This window comes from Micromys minutus, assembly GCF_963924665.1.
Source record: "Micromys minutus genome assembly, chromosome: 24".
NCBI classification, from domain to species: Eukaryota; Metazoa; Chordata; class Mammalia; order Rodentia; family Muridae; genus Micromys; species Micromys minutus.
The window spans coordinates 34,208,695-34,234,177 of NC_137959.1; the positions used below are offsets into that span (position 1 = coordinate 34,208,695).

A 25,483-nucleotide genomic window follows, 5' to 3' on the forward strand; every position below is an offset into this window, starting at 1 on the left:
TCTGCGCTGGGTCAGCGGAGAGACGAGAACCCTGGGAGGTCACTGGCCACCCAGCTGAGCCAAATTAGTGAGCTCCAGGTTCAGTAAGAGACCCTGTCTCGAAAAATATGGTGGAGAAGGGTCAAGGAAGACATCCCACAATGACGTCTGGCCTCTACACACACGTCTACACACACACACACACACACACGAGCAGGAACAAATATCCACATGTACATACACAAACAACAGTAATCATAAGGGTCAGGCACGGAAATTACAGCTGTTCTCCAGCAGTGGCTCTCAACCTGTGGGTTGTAACCCCTTTGGGAGTCAAATGACCCTTTTACAAGGGTTGTCTAAGACTATCTGCATATTAGATATTTATATTATGATTCATAAGAGTAGCAAAACTATACCTATGAAGTAGCAACAAAAATAATTTTATGATTAGGGGTCACCATGATATGAACTGTGTTAAAGGGTCACAGCATCAGAAAGGTTGAAAGCCAGTGTTAGAGAATAGTAACAAAGAATCTGGAGAAAGGTGCCAGAGAAGACATGGCCCAAAATCCTTTTGGAGAGTGCTAAGTTTCTCAGAAAACAAAAAGAAGCTAGGTATAAGCCTGGTAAATTTACAAACAGGCACTCAAAACCTGCAGAGCTAACCAAGCTAATGAACTCCAATTAGGAAAGAATCCCACCCTTGGAACAAATGAGACATTTTTGTTTTAATTTACTTTCTTGTTAATTATCTGTGTGGAAGGGGATGTACATGTGAGTGCAGGTGTCCACACAGACCAGAAGAGGCCAGAGGCCCCTGGAACTGGTTACAGGCAGCTGTGAGCCACCTCAGTGGGTGCTAGGAACTGAACTCAAGTCTTCTAAAAAGGCAGTATTTGCTCTTCACTGTTGAACCATCTCTTCTGGTTGCTGGTGGATGAAGTATTTGTCCCTCTGAAGGCAATGAAGGCCAGCTCAGACCAGCTCCCATTCCTCCTCCTTGGAGCATCTTTCTGTCATCTGCCTTGCAACCCCTGGCTAGTTATATCGTTGCTAAGGAAGGTAACTCACTATACACAGAAATGACAGACATCCACTTGTTTCTCATTAAAAATGTGGATTCAGTCCCTAGAAATACAAAGTCTGACACAGACCAGGGGCCAGCAAATTACTTACATATATAAACCTGCAAGACAACTTGCCTCTTCTTTCAGAAAGAGTCAAAGCTCCCATTTTTATTTTTATTATGTGCGTATGGGTGTTTGTTTAGCCTTTGCATATATATCATGCTTGGTGCCCATGGAGGCTAGATGAGGGTGTAAGATCTCCTAGAACTCAAGTTATGGTTGTGAGATGCAATATAGGTTCTGGAAATCAAACCCAGGTCCTCTGGAAGATCATTTATCCAGTGATCATAACCACTAAGCCATCTATCTAACTCCGTAAACCTCTTTTTTTCCCTTTTACTGAGCAATGAAGACTATGTTTTCTTCTTTGTTCAGAACAAATACTTGCCAGCCCTCAATGACACTCCTTAAATAAACTCACCGAAGCTGCAAAATAATGTGCGAAGCTGTCATGAGGATTCCACTGCACAGCTCCAATGTCCCATTTGCTCTGGCGGGAGATTTTCCGGTGGCCTTCGAAGGGGGCATCTAGATTGACGATGTACAGGAATCTTCGGCTAGAACGACATCAGTATTATAGCTGCACAGCAACATGAGCTCATGTACACCACACTAGAATGGCACATTTGGAGTTGTATGCAGTTTGCAAGCAGTGCTCCAAAAACTCAGATACACATGACAATCATCTGAAAGGCACACAGAAGAAGATATAACATGCAGCCCAAGCTGATGATAGTTTTGCAAGGCAGACAGTATCTCTGTGACAGCTACTTGGTTAGCCGTCACTACCCACATCCACTCATCAGAGTGTGTCTGCACTCAGCTCCTCCCCTTAGCCTTTCTCGGTGTCCCTGGCTAGAACCAGATTTCCATATTAATCCCACAGCAGGATGCACATTTCAACTGCATTTTATCTACAAGAAGGCTACCAAATGTTAAGGCTCTTGTCTCAATTCACCTGCTTACCTGGAAACTACACTATATCTAGGATATCTTATAAGCCCGATATTGCCAGGCATAGAGCTTTACATTTAGTAAATGTGTTAAATATACTTAGTACTGGACCAAAATCCTTCGGGAAAGTCTCAGATTCCTCTGTAAGTCTACTACTTGAAAAGGAAACCAGACCTATCAGGAAGAGAACCAACCGCCCAGGAAAAAGGCCTAACAATTAAAGTAACAAAGTAAATATGCCAATAGCAAGTTTAAAGTGTCAATCAACATAAAGAACCTGAAAAATAAGAATGCTGCATATTTTTTAAGAAAGAAGAAACACTTGGTCTGTGAGTTAACAACCCTGCAGTAATCTCATTCCTGAGGAGAGACAGATGGCTCTCTGGAGCTGGCTGCCCATCCAGGCTTGTTTCTGTGAGTTCCGGCCCAATAAGAAAACCTACCTCAAAACTAAACAAACTCTGTCTGAGGAATGACACCTGAGGTTACACACACACACACACACACACACACACACACACACACACACGTGTACACACACACCACACACACACAAAATAATTTTTCTAATTCTTTCAGGAGAAAACCAAAGTCCAGTTAGGTAAACTGCATAAGTATCCAGAGAACCCAGTTCCCCTCAATCCCAATAACCACCTCTTCAGCCATGCTAGATTTATTTCTTGATGAGACTGTGTGGTAACAGCAACACTGCCATCTCAAGGCCAAGCTACAAATCACTAAAATGTGAGTTCACTGCTTACCTGTAAGAGACAAAAACAAAAACCCAAAGAATCCCTGCACGTGCCCGTGTGGTCCTGTGTACTAAACCCTGATTGTCCTCAAGCACAGTTTCTGATCTCCCAGGAACTTACACTGCATTCCCCAGAACGTGTGGCAGACAAACTCCAAAAGCTCACTTACCCAGAAAGCACTGCATGCTGCCCAAGACAGTCCACAGACATGGCAGTTGCCTGTGAAAAAGAACAGTTTTAGTTTTGCCAGCAAAGTATCCAGGGGAAAAGACAGACCTACCTTTGGCTCTTCTTTTGGTTTCTCAGGAAGTCCCTGGCTGACAGTAAGCCATTATCAGGTTTTAGTATTCAACAATGGATACTTTCCAGTGGTTTGAATCCTTCCTAATGCTGAGTGACCCTTTAATACAGTTCCTCAACTACAGTGACTGCCCACAACCATAAAATTATTGTAATACTTAAAAGCTGTAATTGTGCTACTGTTATGAATTGTAATATAAATGTTTTAGAGGTTTTCCAAAGCGGTCTCAACCCACAGGTTGAGAACTATTGCTTTAAGCCCTTTTAGTTCCCACCTGGGTCTCACATTCACCTTGACAAATGATAGCTTATGTTTAAAACACACACACACACACACACACACACACACACACACACACACTCACACACACCAGGACCATACACAACCAAGACAGTACATTCTAAGTTGAGAAGACAAACGTTCTAGAGTCCTCAGAGAATCTGACTAGCACAAAGCAAGAAACAGCTACTGACGAGACCCTCTCCTACTGAAGCTAACCTGGAACATTGCTAACTACATACCCACAGAACACTCATTTCTTTCCATAGCACATGGGACCCTCTTGAAGCTGTATGGCATATGGCAACATTTCTCAAATACCATCACTACTGAATCCAAGGTTTTATTCTTAATATTTTAGCCACTGTTTAATTATACAGGGCTACATGAGGCTATTTTTATGCAAGTTCACAATGTACTTTGAGCATATTCCCACACGTACCCCTGAACCCCACTATCCTCCAGGGTAATATTATTATCAATGTGTCCCATCCACATTCAGTCTGAAATCCTGTCTCCCAGATCATAGTGCGTATCATCCTCATGACTCAGAGCCTCATCTCCAAGTCTGTACCAAGTCTAGTGAAGGTAAGGCATGTGGCTGCCTGAATCCTGGCAGCTACAGCCTTACTCTGTCGTTTCTATATCATCTCTTTGGTCACTAAATGCTCTAAATTCTTTCCAAGAGAGCATGCTGGAAGAATTCACTTTGTGGATGCTGGCACAATCATAGCCTATGAATGGCAACACCAATGCCCCACCCCCTCACTGGCTTCACTAATGATTTTCTCACATGTACCTACCACTCAAAAGCCATGTCATCTCTAACATTGGAGACATGAAGCCAGACTGTTCTCCTAGAAACAGAAAAGTGATTAAAATGAATTCTCCATACAGTCCTAGAGTCCTGAGCAGAGAGAAGTCTGGGTACACGGACAAGCCTGATGCCATGCCATCTCTAGAACCCTTCTGTGTAATGTACAGATTAATGATGTAAAGAGGACATGATGGTTTCTCCAACAGGGAGCATCATCTTTCTGGAGGGCATCTCATGGAGAGAAACTGACCACAGCCCCAAGATTCTGGGCTCTTGATTCACACACATCTCTTGTACCTGCTACATAAGGCTAATTAGTACTACTCTAGCTAGAGCTGCCAGTGGTTTACTGATATGATTAAGGTGCCCAAGTATCCATCAGGGATGAGTGAAGATAAAGAAAAGTAGACAACATCATGGTACATCATTATTCAGCCTTTAAAAACAGAAAATCCAATAGATGCTACAACAGGAATGACTCTTAAGATTACGCCAAGTAACACACACCTAACAAGACACTGGTACAAGATGACTCCACTTAAGGTATGTGTGGAGGTTTGAATGAAAAATGTCCCCATAAGTTTGTGGATTTAAACACTTGATCCCCTGTGGGTGGGGTTGTTTGGGAACATTATGGAGCCTTTAGGAGGTGCTGGAGGAAGCAAGTCACCAGAAGCAGGCCTTATAGCTCTACTCTACTTCTAGCTCTCCCTTTGCTTCCTGTGTGTGGTTGAGATTTGATCTCTCAGCTTCCTGTTCAGGTTCTCATGTCTCCCCTGTAATTATGGACTCTCCTTCTAGAACCATAAGCTAAAATAAACCCTTTCTTTAGTTACTTTATTACAGCAACAATAACAGCAATACTAAAGGTAGTAATACATCAGGAAAGCTCACAGAGACAAAGTAGAGGCTGACAAGGTTGGGGGGAGTTGTTTAATGAATACAGACCTTCTATTTGGGAGGCAGCAACTGAGAAAGCTAATCACACTGGCCAGTTAATTGGTCCAGAAGCTAGAAAAGAGATGGGATCCCCTACACCACCTATGAAAAAGGAAGGGGTCCCAGGGAAGAACCTGACAGTGACCTCTGGGAGCTGAGAGCAAGCCCTCAGTTACAATCAGTAAGGACACAGAAATTTCTGTCCTACACCCTAGAGATTAGATATTGAAAGCCACCTGAACAAGCTTGGAAATGAAGTCCTCTGAAGTAAAGCCTCCAGGTGGAAACACAGCTCAAAGAAAGATGTCTTGATTTTGGTAGCAAGGTATTGAACAAAGAAACCAGCCACACAGTGCCTGGACTTCTGACCCACTGAAATCTGAACTAATAGATGGTTATTTTTCTAAATTGCTAAATTTGTAGTATGCAGTATATAGTAACAAGACATTAATAAAAGACCATCTGGCAACAGTCCAAAATACTATGCTTTTGGTCTCGGGAATTCTACCTCTAGTATCTACCCCAAAATACAGCAAATGTTTTCTGGACAGAGCTGTTTACTTACAACTATAGTATGCATATCTAGACAATGGAATAATTCTAGTAGCATTTTTAAAAACATGAAGATGCATCAAAACTGAAAGTACATCATAAATCACCATATTAAGGGATCTCTTTTACATTTATTTATTTACTGGGTGTGAAGAATACATGGGGGGGGGGTCAGAGGGTAACCTGCAGGAGTTAGTTCTCTCCTGCCACATGGGTTCCAAGGTTTGAACTCACTTCATTGAGCTTTATCCACTGAACCATCTGTCTAGCCCAGAAAGTTATTTTTCAAAAGGAACCACTAAGTTAAAAACAAAACAAAACAAAAACAAACCCTACCACTGTGTTTATAGAAACACATATGTAGAAAGATTACGCTGGGCTGCCCTCATGAAGAACTTGAGAGAAGAAAGTTCTCTCAACAAAACATGAAGCAATCTGTCAGAGACAAGGACGATCTACAGGGACAGGAGGCAATGGTCCAAGGCCTTACCTCTGAGATGAATGAATGAAATGTGATAAGTTACCAAAATGGCAAATGAACTAAAGGTGCTAAGCAGTTATGATGAATGGGATGTGGGATTTTATTTGAACCCAAGGCAAGGGAGGAAAGGAACGCTTGCAGTGACTCAGGTAGAACTTTCTATCTGCCTGAAGGAAGGAGCTTGTAGATTATGGATAGACCAGCGATGTATCTGAGAATGGTATTTTATACTGTCTATTAAAACAGTGAGATGGCTTAGCAGGAAGATGTGCTTGCATGTCAACCTGACTACTTAATCCACAGTGGAAGAAGAGGACCACCTCCACAAAGCTCTCCTGGCCTCCAACTGTACACAGAAAGGTGTCTCTAAACAAAGACAGAGAGATGACTCAGCAAGGAAAAGCAAAAGCACTTGCCAATGCAATCCTTACAGCCTTAGTTGGTACCTAGAGCCCAGGTGAAAAGCCAGATGCAGGAGCCGACTTCTGGGATTCTAACATACCTACAACTTCTAATCAGTTCTCTGACCTCAGTACATATGTGCACACTTTCACATACACAATCTGGACACTGTGATTCGTACCTGTAATACTAACACTTAGCTGGCTGCAACAGGAGATCCATACATTCAAAGCCAACGTGGGCTATATTTAGTCAAAAACACAAAAACAAGCAAACAAAACCAAAATGAACTAGCAAAGAAATTAAGACAGGATCAGATTGTTCCAGACCTAAAACTCCCTGCTTCCAGGATCCAGCTTTACTCAGATTGCAATTTAGTCTGGACAGAGCTTCCTGCCTCTCCTACTCAACCACTCCCATCCTCTGCCTTGTTATCACTTTACCGGGGAAGGCTAGGAGCCTGCCACCAGCTGTGCTCCCTGTCATCTCAAAGCTGCTGCTGGAGCTAAATTTGGTCGTGGCTCTGCAGAGTCAGCAGGATTGAGTGCATCCTTCTTTGTGTGTTTAGTGTAGCTTCACAGACCACCTCGGAGCTTCCAGTTCATTCCTGCCGCCCATCTCAGAGCTCCCTCCCAACCCCGCCCCTAGCCATTATGAATTCTTTAAAATGAATTCCTTCCAGCCCTCCAAACCTAATCTGTCTTTCTCCTCCCTTCCCCCTTTCTCCCTGCTTACCTCTCTCTCCCTTTCCACCTATTCCTCCCTCCCTCACCTCAGGACCTTTGTATCAATGGCTGGTTCTGCCAGGAAGACACTTCTATCCTTTGTCTGGCTAATTCTTTGTCTTTTTGTGTGTCTGTGTCTTTGTGTGTGTGCATCAGTATGGGTGTGGTGTGTGGTGAGTACACTGCACATGCATGTCCCTGAGTGTGAAGGACAGAGACCAACATGGAATGTCTTCTTCCATTGCTTGCTTGCTTGATTTATTTATTACATAGTTTCTCACTGAACCCTAGAACTCACCAATTCAGCTCTAAAGATCCTCCCATCTCCACCTCCTCAGTACTCAGATCACTGGGGTACCACCATGTCCAGCATTTTATGTGGGTAGCAGGGACCCAAAATCAGTTGGTTCTCCATGAAGTTTGCACAGCAATTATACAGATCTCCAACTCCCCACCCTTTGGGATTCAGCATAGACACATCTAAGGTTTTGCTGGACTATCCCCTCACACCTAGTACGAAATAGCTACATCTGTGTTTCAGTAGGACCTAAGAGTCTGCTTCCTTGGCGGTACTTGAGATATTATAATGGTATTTAGTTATTAGTACATTTCCTCCATTAGATTGCAATTTTCTTAAGAGTAAAAATCGATTTGCTAACACAATGCCTAGTACATGGTACTCATTTACATATTAATTTAGTGACTATTGGTATTAAAGGCAATTTAAAAATTGTCTTAAATGCTTATGCTACACAACAACTTGTACTTCAGTGTTTGTAGCAAAATGGCCCATAATACCCCAAAGTGGAAACAACTCAAATGTCAACAATGGATGAATGGATGAATAAGATGTTGTCTAGCAACAATGGACTATTAACCGACTTTTAAAAAATGAGCAGATGCTATATAGACACAGTGGACATTACTGAACTATAAAAAGGAATGAGCCAGGCGGTGGTGGTGCACGCCTTAATCCTAGCACCCAGGAGGCAGGCAGAGGCAGGAGGAGCTCTAAGTTTGAGGCCAGTCTGATCCATAGAATGAGGACAGCCAGAGCTACACAGAGAAACCCTGTCTCAAAAACAAACAAACAAAAAAAGACTGATTCAAGTTGGGGTGAGGGTATGCTCTAGAAATGGTGGTGATACCAGACATATACTAAAACTCATTCAGATGTTCAGTATAAACAGGTGAATTGACAGTTCTGGACTGCTCTAAGAAAGCTCATGAAGCTGGGGATGGGTACACATTTATAATCCCAGCCTGGACATAGACCCTAATTAATGCATAATCAAATCTCACAGCCTGAAGCCACAAGCTGAAACCAATTTATATTAATAAGAATCAGACCATGTCACATAAGATCCTATCTCTATATAAATTATAGAGACAGACACTGCTGCCAAAGCTGTCCCTGAGCTATCACTGTCTAACATGAACTACAAATTGTTTATACAGTAAGAAGGGTGTTGCTTGGGAAATCTCCCTCTTTAATACAGAAACATCTCCTCTCCATGCAAACTCAAATCCCATAACAGAGAGCGTCACTGGATAAATCACCTCATCCTTGTAGAACTCAGGTTCTGATGTATAAAATATGAGGGTAGATGAGACATCACCTAAAGATCTTCTCAGCTCTCAAAGTCTATTCTGTGAAGCCCATTCGTTATGTCCTTAGGTCAGACTTCCAATGCAATAACAGGCATCAAGCAGTTAATGTATACTGGCTACCGTGCTAAGCGCTCTGCAGACACCCTCATTTAACCCGCACAGCTATTCTACAAATGAAGCATGCTAGGGAATGGTGAGGCCTGCAGCTAGCCTGCTGAAGGCTTCCTTGCAATCACTGCTGCCTGAGAACCTGGATTTTGGAAGTGTTCACACCAGAGCCCAAGGGTGGCTCCACCAGCTAAACTTGAGCATAACTGTCTCCTGAAGGGGGTCTGCACTCTTTTTTTTTTTTAAGATTTATTTATTTTATTTATATGAGTACATTGTAGCTGTCTTCAGACACACCAAAAGAAGGCATCAGATCTTGTTACAGATGATTATGAGCCACCATGTGGTTGCAGGGAATTGAACTCAGGACCTCTGGAAGAGCAGTCAGTGCTCTTAACTGCTGAGCCATCTCTCCAGCCCCAGGGGGCCTGCACTCCAGATACATGCTGTTATCCATAACCAACCAGGGTCCAAACAACACTTCTGGTACTGACTCTCGGAGAACTGATGTCCTATGCACCTCCACCAGGAAAGGTCACTGGGGAGTCTGGGGCTCCTTTTGTCCAATCTCTACTCCCTTTGCTCTTTGATTTTTGCTTTGCAGTCTTCAAAGTACTCATCATCCTGAGGGTGCTCTAGAGAGCCCTTGAGGCCTAGTGTTTGCCTTGCTTTACGGATGAAGAGCTGAAACTTAGAAAGGTAGCAAGTTAGCCAAGGTCGCCTGGCCCACAGATGGCATCACCTGGATCTTGGCGCAGCACACTGACTCACAACCCTTGATCTCTGTGCTAGATTATGTTTTTCACTACTGTTACTGCATTGCTATTTAAACTTTTAACAAAGCAAGTAATTCACATCCACTGTGATGTGGTTCACTACTGTGATCTAACTTGCTGTTTTGTTGTTGTTGTGTTGGTTTCAGGCTTTTGTTTTTGTTGGTGGAGTTTTGTTTTGCTATGGGACTGTGAAAGGCACCTGGTTCCTGGTTGAGGGGGCTTGAAACCCCAGAGACCCTGAAAGGGATGGTAGGAGTTTCACCAGACTCCCTGAAAACCAAGTCCCCATCACCGGACACAGCCCTCCATAGATTTGTGGCCATCAGTCACCTAAGGGCAATACCCTAAGTCCCTCACAGGTGGAGGATGCGGGTGTCCAAGAGCCTGAGAACCAGACCACCCCGGCCTCATCGCAGGCCTGGGGAGACCCCCCGCCCCATCCCTTCCCCCCCCCCCCCCCCCCGGCAAGCTCCAGCTATCCATCCTGCACTTCATACTGTGCAACTTCCCCAACCCCAGAGCGGACCCATAGGCTGCCCTATGTATGGCCCTACACCTGCCCAGCAAAGGCATGGGTTAAGCACAGTTGAACTTCCTGCCTCCCCAGCAGCTGTGCCCTGTGGCAGAGCAGACGTGTGACCCACCCCACCCCCAAATAACCCTACATTTTGCTTTTGGAAATAGGGTCTCCTGTAACCCAAGCCACTCTCAAACTTGCTCTGTATGGGAAAATGACCTTGAACTGATCCTCCTGCCTCTACCTCCCAGGATCTGGTATTACAGACTTACTATTCACATCTTAACAAGCAAGTCACTTCAAAATGAGCAAACTTGTTTCCTTAAGATTTATTTTACTTTTAATTATCTGGCTCACAACCAGATAATTAATTGGTGGAGAGTATATATATATGTGAGCACAGGTACGTGGAGACCAAAGACCATGCATTCCCTGGTGCTGGAGTTGCAGGCGATTGTGAGCAGCTTGCCAAGGGTGCCAGGACCAGAGTATGATCCTCAGGTGTACACAGAGCCGGTGTTTGGGGCTGGAACTATAGCTCAGTATTAGAGTGTAGGCTGCCTCCAGGGACCTGAGTTCAGTTCCCAGATGGCTCACAACGTGCTGTAAACTCTCTAGATCCAGGGAATTTGATACCCTCTTCTGGCCTCTCTCACACATACACTTTTTATTATTTTATTTTATGTGTATTTTGCCTGTATGTATATCTGTATACTACGTGTATGCTCAGAACTAAAGGAAACAAGAAGTTATTGGCTCCTCTGGATGTGTAGCTATAGGGGGCTGGAGAGATGGGTCAGTGGTTAAGAACACTGACTGCTCTTCCAGAGCTCCTGAGTTCAGATCTCAGCAACCACATGGTGGCTCACAACCATCTGTAATGGGATCTGATGCCCTCTTCTGGTGTGTCTGAAGACAGGGACAGTGTGCTCATACACAGAAGCTAAACAACTCTTTAAAAGAAGAAAAGAAGTATAGCTATGGACAGTTGTGATCTGTCATATGGTGAAGGAAATCAAACCTGATTCTCTGTTCTTTTTTTTCTTTCTTTTCTTTTTTTAATCGTAACACATGTTTGTAAATTCCAGAGCAAAGGAGGTAAAGACAGGGGAATGGTTCCTAAGGACCAAAGCCCAAGGCTGACTTCTGGCCTCTCTATGCATATGTACATATATACACACATATCATAAAAAAAAAACTCGCATGTGCGTGCATGCATCCGTGTGTGTGTGTGTGTGTGTGTGTGTGTGTGTGTGTGTGTGTGTGAGCATGTGTGACTGCGTTCCCAGATTCATCCCAAATCAACAGCTAATTTATATACAATATACAGGCTAAATCAATGAGACTCAATGCATAAAAGATCAGAAAGGCAAAGGACAAGTCATTTTTGAGATCCCTCCCCCTGCAGAGATCCACTCTGCCTGCCAAGGGAATCTGGCTTGCCTACCCTTCAGGTGTCCTCATTCACTGTCTTCTGTGATTGTGAGAACAAAGTGACTCTGAAGGCCACTGGATTCCCAAGCTCCTACTTCCCACTCCTAAGCTAAGCTGCCAAGAGTCGAAGAACACTTCATTAAACTGAAAACCCAAGCAACAACAATGTTCATGAGGCAAACCCAAAAGACCTGAGTCAGCTCCCCAGATCTCACAATAGAAGAACAGAGCTGACCTCTAAAAGTTGTCATCTGACCCCTGTGTTATGGGCAGGTGCTGGAAATCAAACCTTTTTGTTTCCTTAACAGCCAGGTATTGTACCTCATGCTTGTAACCCCATGGCTAAGGAGGTAAAGACAGGTGGATCACATTCACAATAAATAAAATACCAACAAACCAGCAAAAACCTCAAGCATGCTAGGCAAGTACTCCTCTTAGCTACATCCCTAACCCTAAAATAATTTTATAATTTCTAAACTTTATGTTCATTTGTTCGTGTGCTGGGGGTTAGCAGAGCACATGCCGCGGTGCCCATAGAAAGAAAGGACAACTTTCAGGAATCAGTTCTCTACCTCTACCATGTGCGCCCTGAGCCTCTATCTCAGGTCATCATCAGCTTGGCAGCAAGCGCCCTGGCCTGTGTCTTAATTACTTTTCAATTGCTGCAACAAACACCATGATCCAGGCAATTTATAAAAGCATTTAATTTGGAGCTTAGTTTCAGAGGGTCCGTAACCATCATGGCAGGTGGCAGCAGGCAGGCAGGCAGGCAGGCAGGCAGGCAGGCAGGCAGGCAGGCAGGCAGGCATAGTGCTGCAAAAGTAGTTGAGAGCTTACATCTTAATCCACAAGCACGAGGCAGAGAAAGTTAACTGAAAATGGCATGGGCTTTTGAAACTTCAAGGCTGACCCCCCCCAGTGACACGCCTCCTCCACCAAGGCCACACCTCCTAATCCTTTTCAAACAGTTCCACCAACTGGGAACCAAGCATTCAAATATATGAATCTATGAGAGCCATTCTCATTCAAACCACCACAGACTGCTGAAATTATATTCTAGAATATAAAATACAAATAAATATGGAGCATTTTAAGAAGTTTACTGTTCTAGACATCTTCAGAGAGGCAACATAAAGTATTTTTTTTCTTTCTATGCAGTAGAAAGCTAAAAAAAAAAAAAAAAAGCCAAAAAACATAGGTTTCTGCCTCTTGCCAATCAACATCAGACAAAACAGGCAAATTCACAGTATAGATCTATCCTTTCAACGAAATGGAAAAATCTTAACGAAAAACAGAAACTCCCACAAAGCAGTTAAATTACCCAGTTTACTTGTTCTCTTGCTATGCCAACTGCTGTTTAGGCTTAATTATTTGTTCCTACTTCATAGCACTCCAATATAGGTGTCAGCACCCTCTCTGCAGGTCTCTTCAGTTACATCTCTATAAAGAAATAGGGGTGAGACTGCCTGAGTTTCTGTGAGAATTGAAAGATTTATAGATTAGCATCTTCCAAATTAGCAGGCTTAGACACGTGATACTGGTTCAGCTCTGTCCTGATCCCTAGTGAAAGCAATTAACAAGAAGGGTAACCACAATCTGTCTTCTCCCCTAGGAGTCTGGCACCTCCCTGGGGAAAGCAGACATCACACTGACAATGCTGACAGCACCACGTGTTTCAAGATCCCTTAATCCAATGAGCTGCTGGTCAAATTCTCCACGGGGACTACTTATCAGAGGGCACCACAGAGAAGACTGGTGGGCGGCTCCTTATATCAGCCCTCTAGGCAAAGGACAGGATGGAGCTTTAGAAGACTCTTGCTAACCACTTACTGTAATCCAGATTTCCCTAAGTGTAACTGGATATTGACACTGTGCCTGGTACAATGTGCACTCGTAAGACCACAATAAATCCTCATTTTTAAAAGGGGTAGGGCTGGGGGAAGTGACTCTACAGTTAAAACACACTCTTGTAATCATGAGGGCCAAAGTTCAGATCTCTAGAAACCCACATAAGTAAATATTGGGTGGGCATACTAGCCTGCCTGTACTTCTAGTCTTGAAAAGCTAAAAAACTGGATCCCTCAGAGCAAGCTGGCTACCAAGTCTAGCTGCACTGGGAAGCTCTGGGCTTCGCTGAGAGGCCCTGCCTCAATGAACAAGCTGGAAAAGCAACCAGGACAATTCCTGACATCAGCCTTGGGCCTCCACCTGCACATGTTGTGTGGTTTGAATAGGAATAGCTCCATAGACTCTCATGTTCCATTGCTTGGCCTATAAAGGGAGTGGCACTATTAAGAGGTGTGCATTGTAGGAGAAAGTATGTCACTGTGGAGACAGGTTTTGAAGTCTTAGAAGCACAAGCCTGCTTAGAGGCCCACAATTTTGTTGTTTTTTCTATTGCTGGATGATCTGCATGTAGAATTCTCAGCTCCTCCTTCTAGCACCACATCTGCCGGCATTCTGCCATGTTTCCCGCCATGATGGAAATGGACTAAACTTCTGAACTGCAAGCCAATTAAAAAATTTCAACTAAATATTTTCCTTTATAAGAATTGCCATGATCATGGTCTCTTCACAGCAACAGAAACCCTGAGACACATAGGAATGCACATGCAAAAACATGCATACATATGTACTTGCACACAACACACATAGGAACATAAAAACTGAATAAATCCTTATTGAATAAATAAATAAACAAACAAGTGAATAAAAGTTTGACACACTGGGTTGGAGAGATGGCTCAGCAGTTAAGAGCACTGACTGCTCTTCCAGAGGTCCTGAGTTCAATTCCCAGCAACCACATGGTGGCTCACAACCATCTGAAATGAGATCTGATACCCTCTTCTGATGTGTCTGAATCTTTTTTAAAAAGTCTGTTACACAAAGAATTCAGGGCTGAAGGGATGACACACAACCATTAAAGGCAAGGCTTACAACCAAAAATGTAAGAAAGTACAAAAAATATAATAAATACGTGTTGAGTAAATGAAAAACTTGAGAAGAAATGTCATAGGTATTATCTATTATGAACCTGTGTGTGATATTATGAGCTATTAAGAGCTGAAGCAGCATAATGAGCTCTGGGCCAGAGACTGTACAAATCCCAGCGCCACCAGACACATATAGGAGGCTTCAGATAACTCTCTCAAGATCAGCCAACAAGGGATCAGCTTCCTCTTTTGGTAGAAAAGGATAATACCTATTTAACCTGCATGGCTCTTTCATCAAGTAGAAAAAGAACACAAAGACAGAGTGCCTAGCAGGAAGCCTGGCATATGGAAGACTCAATACAGAAAACTGAGAAAAACACAGGAACGTAGCTCAGTACTGTACTTGTGTTGTATCCATGAAGCCCTGTGTACGGCTCAAAACTGGTGGTGTGCACACCTATGACCTCAGCACTCAGCAGGTAAAGGCAAGAGGATCAAAAGCTCAAGGTCTCCTCAGCTACACACCAGGCTCAAAGTCAGCCTGGGGTACGTGAAATCCTGTCTCAAAAGAGTCCTAGCAGGGGCTAGAGAGATGGCTCAGTGGTTAAGAGCACTGGCTGCTCTACCAGAGGTCCTGAGTTCAATTCCCAGCAAACACATGGTGGCTCACAACCATCTGTAATGAGATCTGATGCCCTCTTCTGGTGTGGCTGAAGACAGCTACAGTGTACTCACATACACAAAATAAATTTAAAAAAAAGAAAAAAGAATCCTAACACATGCCTCTAGACCCCGGTGTTGGGAGACAGAGGCAGGAGGATCTCTCTGAGTTTGAGGCCTGAGTAGTCTACATAAAGAGTTCCAGGACAGGCAGAGTTACATATGAGACCCTGTCTCAAAAAGTGGGGGGTTGGGGGGAAAAACCTGGAGAGATGGCTTAGCGGTTGAGAGCACTGAAGCTAGCAATGTGCCACACATCTTAAACATACGGCCTCATAAAATTCTCATGCCAGTCCTGTAAGTATAAATAACTCTCTTCTACAGGTAATAAAACTGATGTGTAGACAGTGACGTCAGGGATGGGCCACACATATGTCCAATCTAAGCAATGCATGTATTTTGTCAGCAACAGAGTATTTTCCACATTAACAACCACTTAGTAGGTTGAAGCAGATGCTCGGCAAAACAATATTTCACAGATTCATCCCCCCAAATGGTACAAAGGGAGAGTGGTCCAAGTAACTGAGGCTCAAAAAAGTTCTGTAACTTTCCCAAGTCACCAAGTGCAGTCGACTACCTCAGGATGTGGACACCTCCCCCAGCTCACTACCCTGAACAAGGGAAGAATCCCCTGAGCATTTATTATCGCTATCTCGGTGTCCCAAGACCACAAGCCCGTGTGGAACCCGAAAGGCCATACACGTCTACCTAACTGTCTTGATCAGTAATCAAAGTTCCCCTAGGCTATCCTGACTCTGACAGCTCCGTGTGAGCACCATGCCCATCTCCCCACCTTGAGCAAAGGGATAGATGAAAAGGCGGGGGTTGAGGGTGGGGGGGTGTGTAAACCACAGAAAGCGCATGTCCAGTCGGCTCCATTCACGCACAGCTCACCTGAGAGTCCCGAAACTCCACCACCACGTTCTCGCTGCTCCAGCGCGCTGCCATCTCACTAGCCCGACCGTGGGGTGCCAGTCGGCGACCCTCCACCCCCAACCCAAAACCCGAGACTCCCGGGTTAGTAAACCCCACACAGCCAGCTAATAAATCCGGCCACGCCTAGTTCCCTGCCTTTCACTTGACCGCCATTCATTGGCTATCCCAACGATAGGCCCCGCCTTCTCTGCTTTCTCCCCCAACCAAGGACCAGGTCTGCCCCCCCAAAACAGGAACGCCCCCCTTCATTTCGTCATCAGTACGAGTCACCCGGGCACCCTGCGGCTGCTGACACGCCCCTGCCGTGAGCTCTGCCGGGAATTGTAGTCAAATGTCAGCACAGAGTCAGTTACCCAGGAAGAGCCTGAGTTAGAGAACTGTTGTCCTGAGTTTAGAAACAGTTGTCCTGTCTTCTTGCTGATTCTCTTACACACAGCCTATAAACAAAACCTACATCCGTACCAAAGGAAAATAATTTCTTCAGATTCCTGTCAACAAGGCTTTGAAAAGGCTTTGAGTGTTTCATGTTGTATAGTCGCGATTCATATACTGAAGCTCCTGAGGTTCTCCGGGACTCTTTGGGGGGTGGGGTGAGACAAGTCCCTAAAGATAAAACAATTTCATAATCATACGAACCCGTTACTTTCATTTCCTCTCACCAGTGTGCTGTATAGTTCTCCTGAGGCAGTGTAGTACATAGGGAATGTACTGAGAAAGGTTGTTTAAGCTGAGTATTAAACGACTTGCCACTCTTTGATAATATCGTTTTGGTTTTAGAAAGTGTTATTTTTTCACTGAGGATGTGTAATTAGTGTTAATGATAGTTACCATTTAACCATAACGTTTTTCACCATTCTATATTTAATTTCTAATACTAGCAATACCTTTATCCACACAGTTTTTGAAGTATTAGATAAATTTTGAGAATGAAATAAGAAATAATCAGGATGTTTAGCATAGTAGATAATAGTTGGCTTCTCTCCAATCCTACAAACAGGACTACACTGAGAAACCATGTCTTTTTTTTTTTGTTTGTTTGTTTGTTGGTTTGTTTGGTTTTTTTTTTTTTTTTTTTTTTTTTTTTTTTTTTTGTAGTCCGGGTCCTTTATTTTTCTTTGTACATTAGGCCATGAATTCATAGGGAATGGGCTCCAGCAGCTCAGGCTCTTCCCTTAGTCCTCACAAAGTGGGCTTCTCTGGGTGGCGCAGGCTGGCGCTTCCGCTGACCCCAGGTTCCTTTCTCTTTGGCGTCCTTTTTCTTCTGATCGTTCTCCTTCACCCGCTTCGGGTGCTTGATGTGCTCAATCCGCACATTGATCCTCTTGGCCAGAATCTTGCCCTTGTTTGTTTACAATGATGCTCACCGAATTCTGGTGACACTTTAGACCCTTCCAGTTTTTCTGTGGTAACACTTTCGGGGCATTCCTTTCTGAACAGTGCCCATTCCCTGATGTCTACAATATCACCCTTCTTGTAGATTCACATGTATGTAGCCAAAGGAACAACTCCATGTTTCCTAAAAGGCCTAGAGAACATATAGCGAGTGCCTCTCCTCTTTCCCTTTGTGTTCGTCATGTTGGCGAGTTAACTGGAAGATGGCTCGAGAAACCATGTCTTAAAAAAACAAAACAAACAAACAAAACTATTACAGGCTTAGAGGGTTCTTATTCAGACTTACTGAATAAGAACATTAACATTGCTTTGAAATCACAAGGAGCAGAATCTCAGGACTCGTATAACAAATCTAGGCTCCAGTGAGACCCTGTAACTCCAGATCTAGTTTGGTGGAGCTGGGACAAGAGGATCACTGGGGTTTGCTGGTCTTCATCCTAACTGAGAAAACACGAGCCCAAGGTTTGGAGCGAGCGGGGGAGAAAAGGAGGGGGGGGGAGGCCAAACAATAGGCAGAGGAAACCTGATGCTTCTTCTAGTCTCCCCACGCACAGGAGTAATGTACACAAATGACCACAAACACTCAGATACTCACACAAGTCAACGCAAATATTAAAACAAACAAACAAAAACCCTTAGAGCGAATTGTAATGCCAAGTTCTAATCAATCCCAGAACTCAGGGTACACTATCACAACAGGATCACTAGTGGGGTGAAGATATGGGTCATTGGTTAAATCGCTGTTATTCCAAAGATCTCACAACAGCTATAGGGGAATCTGACGTCCTCTTCTGGCCCTCATGAGAACCTGCATACATGTGGCATACACACGCATATACACAAATAAACATTTTTAAAGTCTTAGAAAAAAAAAATCAAACCCGGTGGCTTGTGACTTTAATCCTAGCATTTTCGAGCAGACAGCTGGATCTCTGTGACTTCAAAGACAGCCTGGTCTACCTAGTGAGTTTCCAGCCAGCCAGAGCTACATAGTGAAACCCTGTCCCCAAAAACAAGCAAACACAAAGATTCTTTTTAAGATTACTGGATATCAGGAGATATCAGGAGTTAGACCAGCCTCCACATCATAGTGAGACCACCCCTCAAACAGGAAACTATTCTAGCCTACACATCCCACCTTTCTTCTGTCACCCAGTTCCCCCCAATCTCTCTATCACAAAGGACCAAAACAGCCCTGAAGATAAAGACCAGTCTGGCCTCAAAACAGGGATCCACTCCTACGAAGTAAGATTGCAGGCATGTGGCTCCATATCCAGGGAAGATACAATTATCTAGGCCTGTTTGAGAAATCACATCAGAATCTAGGAATGTGTTAATCTTCCTAGCATGTTGTCTTCTTACTGGCCTATTATGTGAAAGCAGTAAATACTGTAGAACTCTGCTGAAGGAGTGGTTCCCATAGGCCAGGTCTGCCTGGTACTTGAGAGCATGACAAGATGTAGGAGAAATTACAGCAGAAAAAGGCAGAAAAGGCCTAGTTAGGAAGGGCCTGCTCATGTACTTAGGTTTCTTTAGGCAAGGGCTAAGAGGAAAGATAATCCAAAGCTATGTCTGTCCACAAGGAGCTTGGTAATGTGCTGGGTCACCCTTGTCAGAGCTTTTCCAAAATACTTGCCCCACTTTCAGCTCTCTTCTCCCAAGCTTTTTTTTTTTTTTTTTTTAAGATGTGGGGGTCTCATGTAGCCCAGGCTGGCCTGGGAGTCACTGTAGCTTAGATGATTTTGATCTGATCCTCCTGCCTCCACACCTTTCCAGTGCCAGGATAACAGGAAATCTGGCTGCCACTCCTCCAAATCTTCATGTCGAATGCTGCAAGCACAGAAAGTACTTTGGATTTCAGATCCTCGCTCTCTGTTCTTTCAGTGCTTTCTTCCTTTCATGTGGAAAGAATGTAAGGAGTCAGAGCATCTGTGCCTTCCCAATTGCTTCCTCAGACCCTTCTCTAACATCTTCCACCCACACTGTGCCCACCCACAAAGTCATGTCATGACTCTGTCATCAAAGACTGGAGACTCTAAGGTAAAAATCAAAAGTGCTCTGGCTGCTTCTTCATTCCTGATGCACATCTGACAGCCATGGGCTGAGTGTCCTGCCTGAGGCAGTGGCTGGGGAACCTTGATGGTCCTTGTCACACAGACCTCAATGAACTGACCACGCAACAGGGTTCTTATCTTCCTGTCTTTTTAGAAGGTCATTGAATTAGCCAAGTCACAAGAAGACAAGATACACAGCAAACCTAGAGAGGGCCTCGGCTATCTTTTAACAGTAGCTAGCCATGATAATTAAACACAGCTGTGTTTTTTTTTGTTTGTTTGTTTGGTTTTTTTTGTTTTTCTTTTTCACTGGGTGCTGGAGAGGTGGCTCAGTGGTTAAGAGCACACAATGCTCTTACAAAGGACCCAGACCCACATCTGGTTCCTAGCACACAAACAATGTAACAATGCCTTTGACCTTTTTTGACACCTGAACCCACAGAGAGACAGACACCCACCTACACACATACATAGGACATACACACACACACACACACACACAGGACATACACAGGCACACACACTAAAAAGTATAAATGTAAAAAAATTTTTAAAAGAAGCATAAGTTGGTTCCATAACTTAGCTACTCAGTAAACACCGATGTACCTATGTGATAGGTTGACGTGGAATCTTTTTGGTAAATATTCAGGAATAGGGGTTGAAGAAATGGCTCAGCAGTTAAGATCACTGACTGCTCTTTTAGAGGTCCTGAGTTCAAATCCCAGCAACCACATGGTGGCTCACAACTATGTGTAATAAGATTTGATGCCCTCTTCTGGTGTCTGAAGACAGCTACAGTGTAGTTACATATAATAAATAAATAAATCTTAAAAAAAAATATTCAGGAATGGTATAGCTCCGATAGATTTATTTTTGTTGTTTTGTTTTGTTGGGTTTCTTTGTTTTGTTTTGTTGGGGACCCTCCATACTGATTTCCGTACTGGCCGGACTATTTTACATTCCCACCAGTGTGATATAAAGCAGCCCCCATCTTTCTCATCTGTTTCCTCGGCTGCAGGATGTACCAGGGGCTCGCTGCTCCCCATCACCACTGGCTGAATCCTCTTGCACCTAGCAACCTTGGACCCACTCACTAGCAATCTCCCTCTCTTGTCAATCAGCAAATATTTGTGGATGTGCTCACACTCTCCGTCTCGTGGCTCTGCCTATTCGGCTGCTCATTCCTCTGCTCAAATCTTTGTCTTTTCAAGCAAAACGGTAAAAACATAAAGAGCTTTGAGAGGGCTCAGGAGGATAGTTCTCAGTGGAAGACTTTGTCTTCCCCAGCAGAGGTCCTGGGGTCTCCATCAAAGGCAGAGAAGAGAGGATCTTATCTCCCTTATTGTTTGAACTACGCAGGCCCCAAACTTCTCATATAGGTCTGAGATGTCTAAAACCCTGGCTTTGAGCATGGTTACCTGCCTTCTCACATTGGCAGTGGGCTTCTGCAACATCTTTTTCAGCAGCTCTCTCTCCTAAAATAGAAGGTGGGTCAATCAATATTCACTAACCCTGCCTCCAGAAAGAGTGCCCCAAAGCAGCTCACCCAACCTATGAGCAGTAAGAACATGAAGATAACAGAAAAAGGAAAGGCAGAGAGGTCAAGGTTCTAGAGCAATGCTTAATGGTTACGAATGATTACTGCTCTTCCGGGAGGATCCAGGTTTGGTTCCCTCCATCCATGTTGAGCAGCTCACAACTGCCTATAACTCCAGCTGCAGAGGATCAGCCACTCATCTGGCCTACCCAGGCACCTCCACACACATGATAGAAACATAAAATAAAAATCTTTGTCTTTTTTTTTTTTTAAGATAGAGGTCTAATTCAAATAGGTACTTTTCTGTTATTCTAAGGGGTAACAGAATATTGGTAGGTTCTGAGACTCCATTTCTCTCTGTCTCCATGAGGATACTTGATCTACTCATAGCATCTGAGTACATAAAAAAGGATTTGCTGGGTTGGAGAGATGGCTCAGTGGTTAAAAGCACTTACTGCTCTTCCAGAGCTCCTGAGTTCAAATCCCAGCAACCACAACCATCTATCATGAGATCTGATGCCCTCTTCTGGTGTGTCTGAAGACAGCTACAGTGTACTCATATAAATAAAATAAATAAATCTTAAAAAAAAAAAAAAGAAAGGATTTGCTGCCTTTCCCAGGCTCATGTGTGTGTGTGCACACACACACACACACACACACACACACACACACACTGGCCCAGGGCCCTAGGTTAAACAAATGCATGACCACTGAACTATAGTCTCAAAACTCCCTCCCCCACTTTTTTTGAGTTTACTGTGTATCCAGGTAGGTGTTGAACTCCCAATTCTCCTATCTCAGCCTCTCAAGTGGTAGGATTACAGTTATGTGTCACTAGTCTAACTTCACAACAGACTGTGTGGATGTAGATATGTACATGTGTATCTACATGCACTGTGTACAGACACACATGTATGAGAGTATGCGTGCACAGGGAGAGGCTGATACTATGTGTCTCTTCCCACCACGCTTATGTACTGAAGCAAGAAGGGTGTGGGTGTATATGTGTGTGAGTGTGTGTGTATCTGTCTGTCTCTGTGTATATCTGCCTTTATATGTGTGTATCTGTCTGTATGTGTGTGTATCTCTGTGTGTGTATCTCTGTGTGTATCTGTTTGTGTATATCTGTGTGTGTATCTGTGTATCTATATGTGTGTGTATCTGTCTGTGTATGTGTATATCTGTATGTGTGTGTGTATCTGTGTATCTGTCTATGTATGTGTGTGTGTCTCTGTGTATGTATCTCTCTCTCTGTGTATCTGTTTGTGTATATCTGTGTGTGTATCTGTGTATCTATATGTGTGTGTATCTGTCTGTGTATGTGTATATCTGTATGTGTGTGTGTATATCTGTGTATCTGTCTATGTATGTGTGTGTGTGTCTATGTGTGTGTGTGTGCTCGTGTATCTCTATATGTGTGTGTCTGGGAAAAGCGGCAAATTCTTTTTTATGTGTTCAGATGCTATGAATAGAACAAGGATCCTCATGGAGACAAGAGAGAAATGGAGTCTCGGAGCTTGTCATTTTGGCTAGTCTAGCTAGCCAGCTTGCTCTGGGGATCCCTGTCTTCAGCTCCCACGTGCTTGAATTGCAGGAAGACTTCATGTCTGGCATTTCCATGGGTACCGAGGATCCAAAATCTTCTTTCTTTCACACTTTCCTCATGCTGGCATGGCAAATGCCTTACCCACTGAGCCATCTCCCCACTGGCCTCCTGACGAAACAAATGACAACATGAAACTCCTCTAAGACTTCAGGATGGGGCGTGTGTGCCTTCCTGTTGCAATGTCAGGAATTACCCCGGATCCACACTGTAATGCCACTTCCAAGAGAAAATTATAATCTGGGAACATGCACGGGGTGGTGACAAGAGCAGTCTCTAAGATAGGCACCAAAGCTCAACATTCGTATGTTCCAGGAGGAGTCGGCTTTGCTCAGCTGTTCAAGTGGCAGCCTATGTGCAGCAGCCTTTTAATAAAGGATAGGCTAGAATATAAAACTACAGGCCAAATGGCTCATTTTCAAAAAAAAAAAAAAAAAAGAAAAAGAAAGAAAGAAAGATGGCTTGAAGCAGTCCTAATCCTTGTCATTTTGTTTAAAAGCATATAGAGCAAACAAAACTGTCATCCGAAGATCCTATGATGAGCATGCTCACTTTAAAGCACAGAGGCTCCTGTTCTACTCCTACTGGCTCTGCAGCCTTTCAGTGAGCATGTGGCATGTATGCAGCTCCATGTAAATACGCATGGCACAAGGGGATAGCGGCAGACACCTATAACCTTGGCACTCAGGAGGCAACAGTAGGAAGATCAAGAATTCAGATCTAGCCTCGGGGACTCCACAGTGACCCTTCTGTCTCACAAAAAAAGTAAGGGGCTGGAGAGATGGCTCAGTGGTTAAGAGCACTTGTTGCTCTTGTAGAGGATCTGGGTTCAGTACCCAGCACCCACATGGCGGTTCCTAGTCAGTTCCAGGAAACCTGACTTCCTCTTCTGACCTCTGTGGGCATTATATATATATATATATAGAGAGAGAGAGAGAGAGAGAGAGAGCTCATGTATCTACACACACAGGCAAAGCACTTACACACATCTAAAATAATGTTGTTTTTTTTTTTAAGATTGATTTATTTATTTCATGTATGTGAGTACACTGTAGCTGTCTTCAGACACACCAGAAGAAGGCATAAGATCCCATTACAGGTGGTTGTGAGCCACCATGTGGTTGCTGGGAACTGAACTCAGGACCTCTGGAAGAGCAGTCAGTGCTCTTGACCGCTGAGCCATCGTTCCAGCCCTAAAATAATCTTTAAATAAAAAAATTTACATGGCCAGAGACAAAAATACTAAAACACATTAATGTGGCAAACGTCCCTCATCTATTCAGGCACCCGAACTCCCCAGTTCTCACCATCTCTCTCCCAATGAGACCAGTTGTTTTCTTTCTCCAATTCATGTGTGTCTATGTGGATATGCATAAGTATTACGTATACACTAAGAACAGACCTTTAGTCTTGGAAAAAGGAAACTGCCTTCATTTAAAAGGGGGCAAGTTTAAATTTCTCAGTTTCTTTGAGCTTGTGAATAGTGCATCCTTCTAGGCATGGAGAGAAATACCTGTAAAAAAATTAAGGCTGAGGAAGACTTTGAACTCCTGATCTCCTGCCTCTGCCTCTCCTGTGCCAAGACTATAGGTATATATCACCATGCCCTGTTTATCCAATACTAGGGACTGAACCCAGAACTCTGTACATGTTAGGTGAGCACTCCTAACACACTGAGCTCCACTTCTAGCCCCCTTACTTCTAGTGACTCCTTGCACTTCTGGGCACTGGTGTTTTAATCAGCACTTTCTTTCTCATGACACATAAACATTCATATAGCAAATATTTCTGACAGCGCATGGCAAATACTGTTCTAGATTTATCTCTATGGCATTATCACCTATAAACCTGTCATCCCACATTTGGGAAGCAGAGGCAGGAAGGTCAGAAGTTCAAGGGCATCCTTGTTTCATCTCTTTCTGCTAAGATCCCCTTCTGGAGTGCTTGGGAAGGACCCAAAGCCTAGCATATGCATGCGAACCAGGCAAGCACTCTACCAATGAGCTAGATCTCCAGGTTGGACATAGAGTATTACAGTAAACTTTATGTACCATAAAGCTGACCTCTGCAGATGATTGCTTTTAATATATTTACTAGCATATGCAACTCTGATGTTAGAATATTTTCGGGAGGGGGGATGGAAATGGGGGAGAAGGGGATAACATTTGAAATGTAAATATAGAGAATATCCAATTTAAAAAAAGAATATTTCCAAAATTCAAGGGCATCTTTGTCTACATAGGGGATAAAGGGCTAACCTGTGCTGTGTAAGATCTGGTCTCCAAAAAACAAAACAAAATAAAAACAGGGCTGGAGAGATCTTCAGTAAGGCACTTGCCATGCATAGTAGGATCCAGGGCTGGGGAGGTGGGAATAGTCGGTTTCCTTGTTTACTGACTAGCGAGTCTAAGCAGTCATGGAATTCAGGCTCAGAGAAGAACCTATCTCAAAAAAACAAGGCAGAGATGTGATTATGGAAGACACCCTACCTATATCTTATTGTTTTCACATGCTTGTGTATTCCTCCCCATACAAACAGGTACACACATAC

The 25,483-nt window shown here is 43.7% G+C and overlaps 1 protein-coding gene across 3 annotated transcripts in view; it reads right to left on the reverse strand.

Moving 5' to 3' along the window:
- WDR59 (WD repeat domain 59) overlaps window positions 1-16,413 on the reverse strand; it is a 66,418-nt gene extending 50,005 nt beyond the window's left edge. For all 3 annotated transcript variants that reach the window (XM_080937173.1, XM_080937172.1, XM_080937171.1), the window contains exons 1-3: window positions 16,305-16,413; window positions 2,985-3,034; window positions 1,531-1,666 (exon numbers count right to left, since the gene is read on the reverse strand). In XM_080937173.1, coding sequence (XP_080793299.1) covers window positions 1,531-1,666; window positions 2,985-3,034; window positions 16,305-16,358 — 240 coding nt within the window. In that variant the 5' untranslated portion in view covers window positions 16,359-16,413. The remainder of the gene's footprint in view (window positions 1-1,530; window positions 1,667-2,984; window positions 3,035-16,304) is intronic.
- Window positions 16,414-25,483: the final 9,070 nt, after the last annotated feature.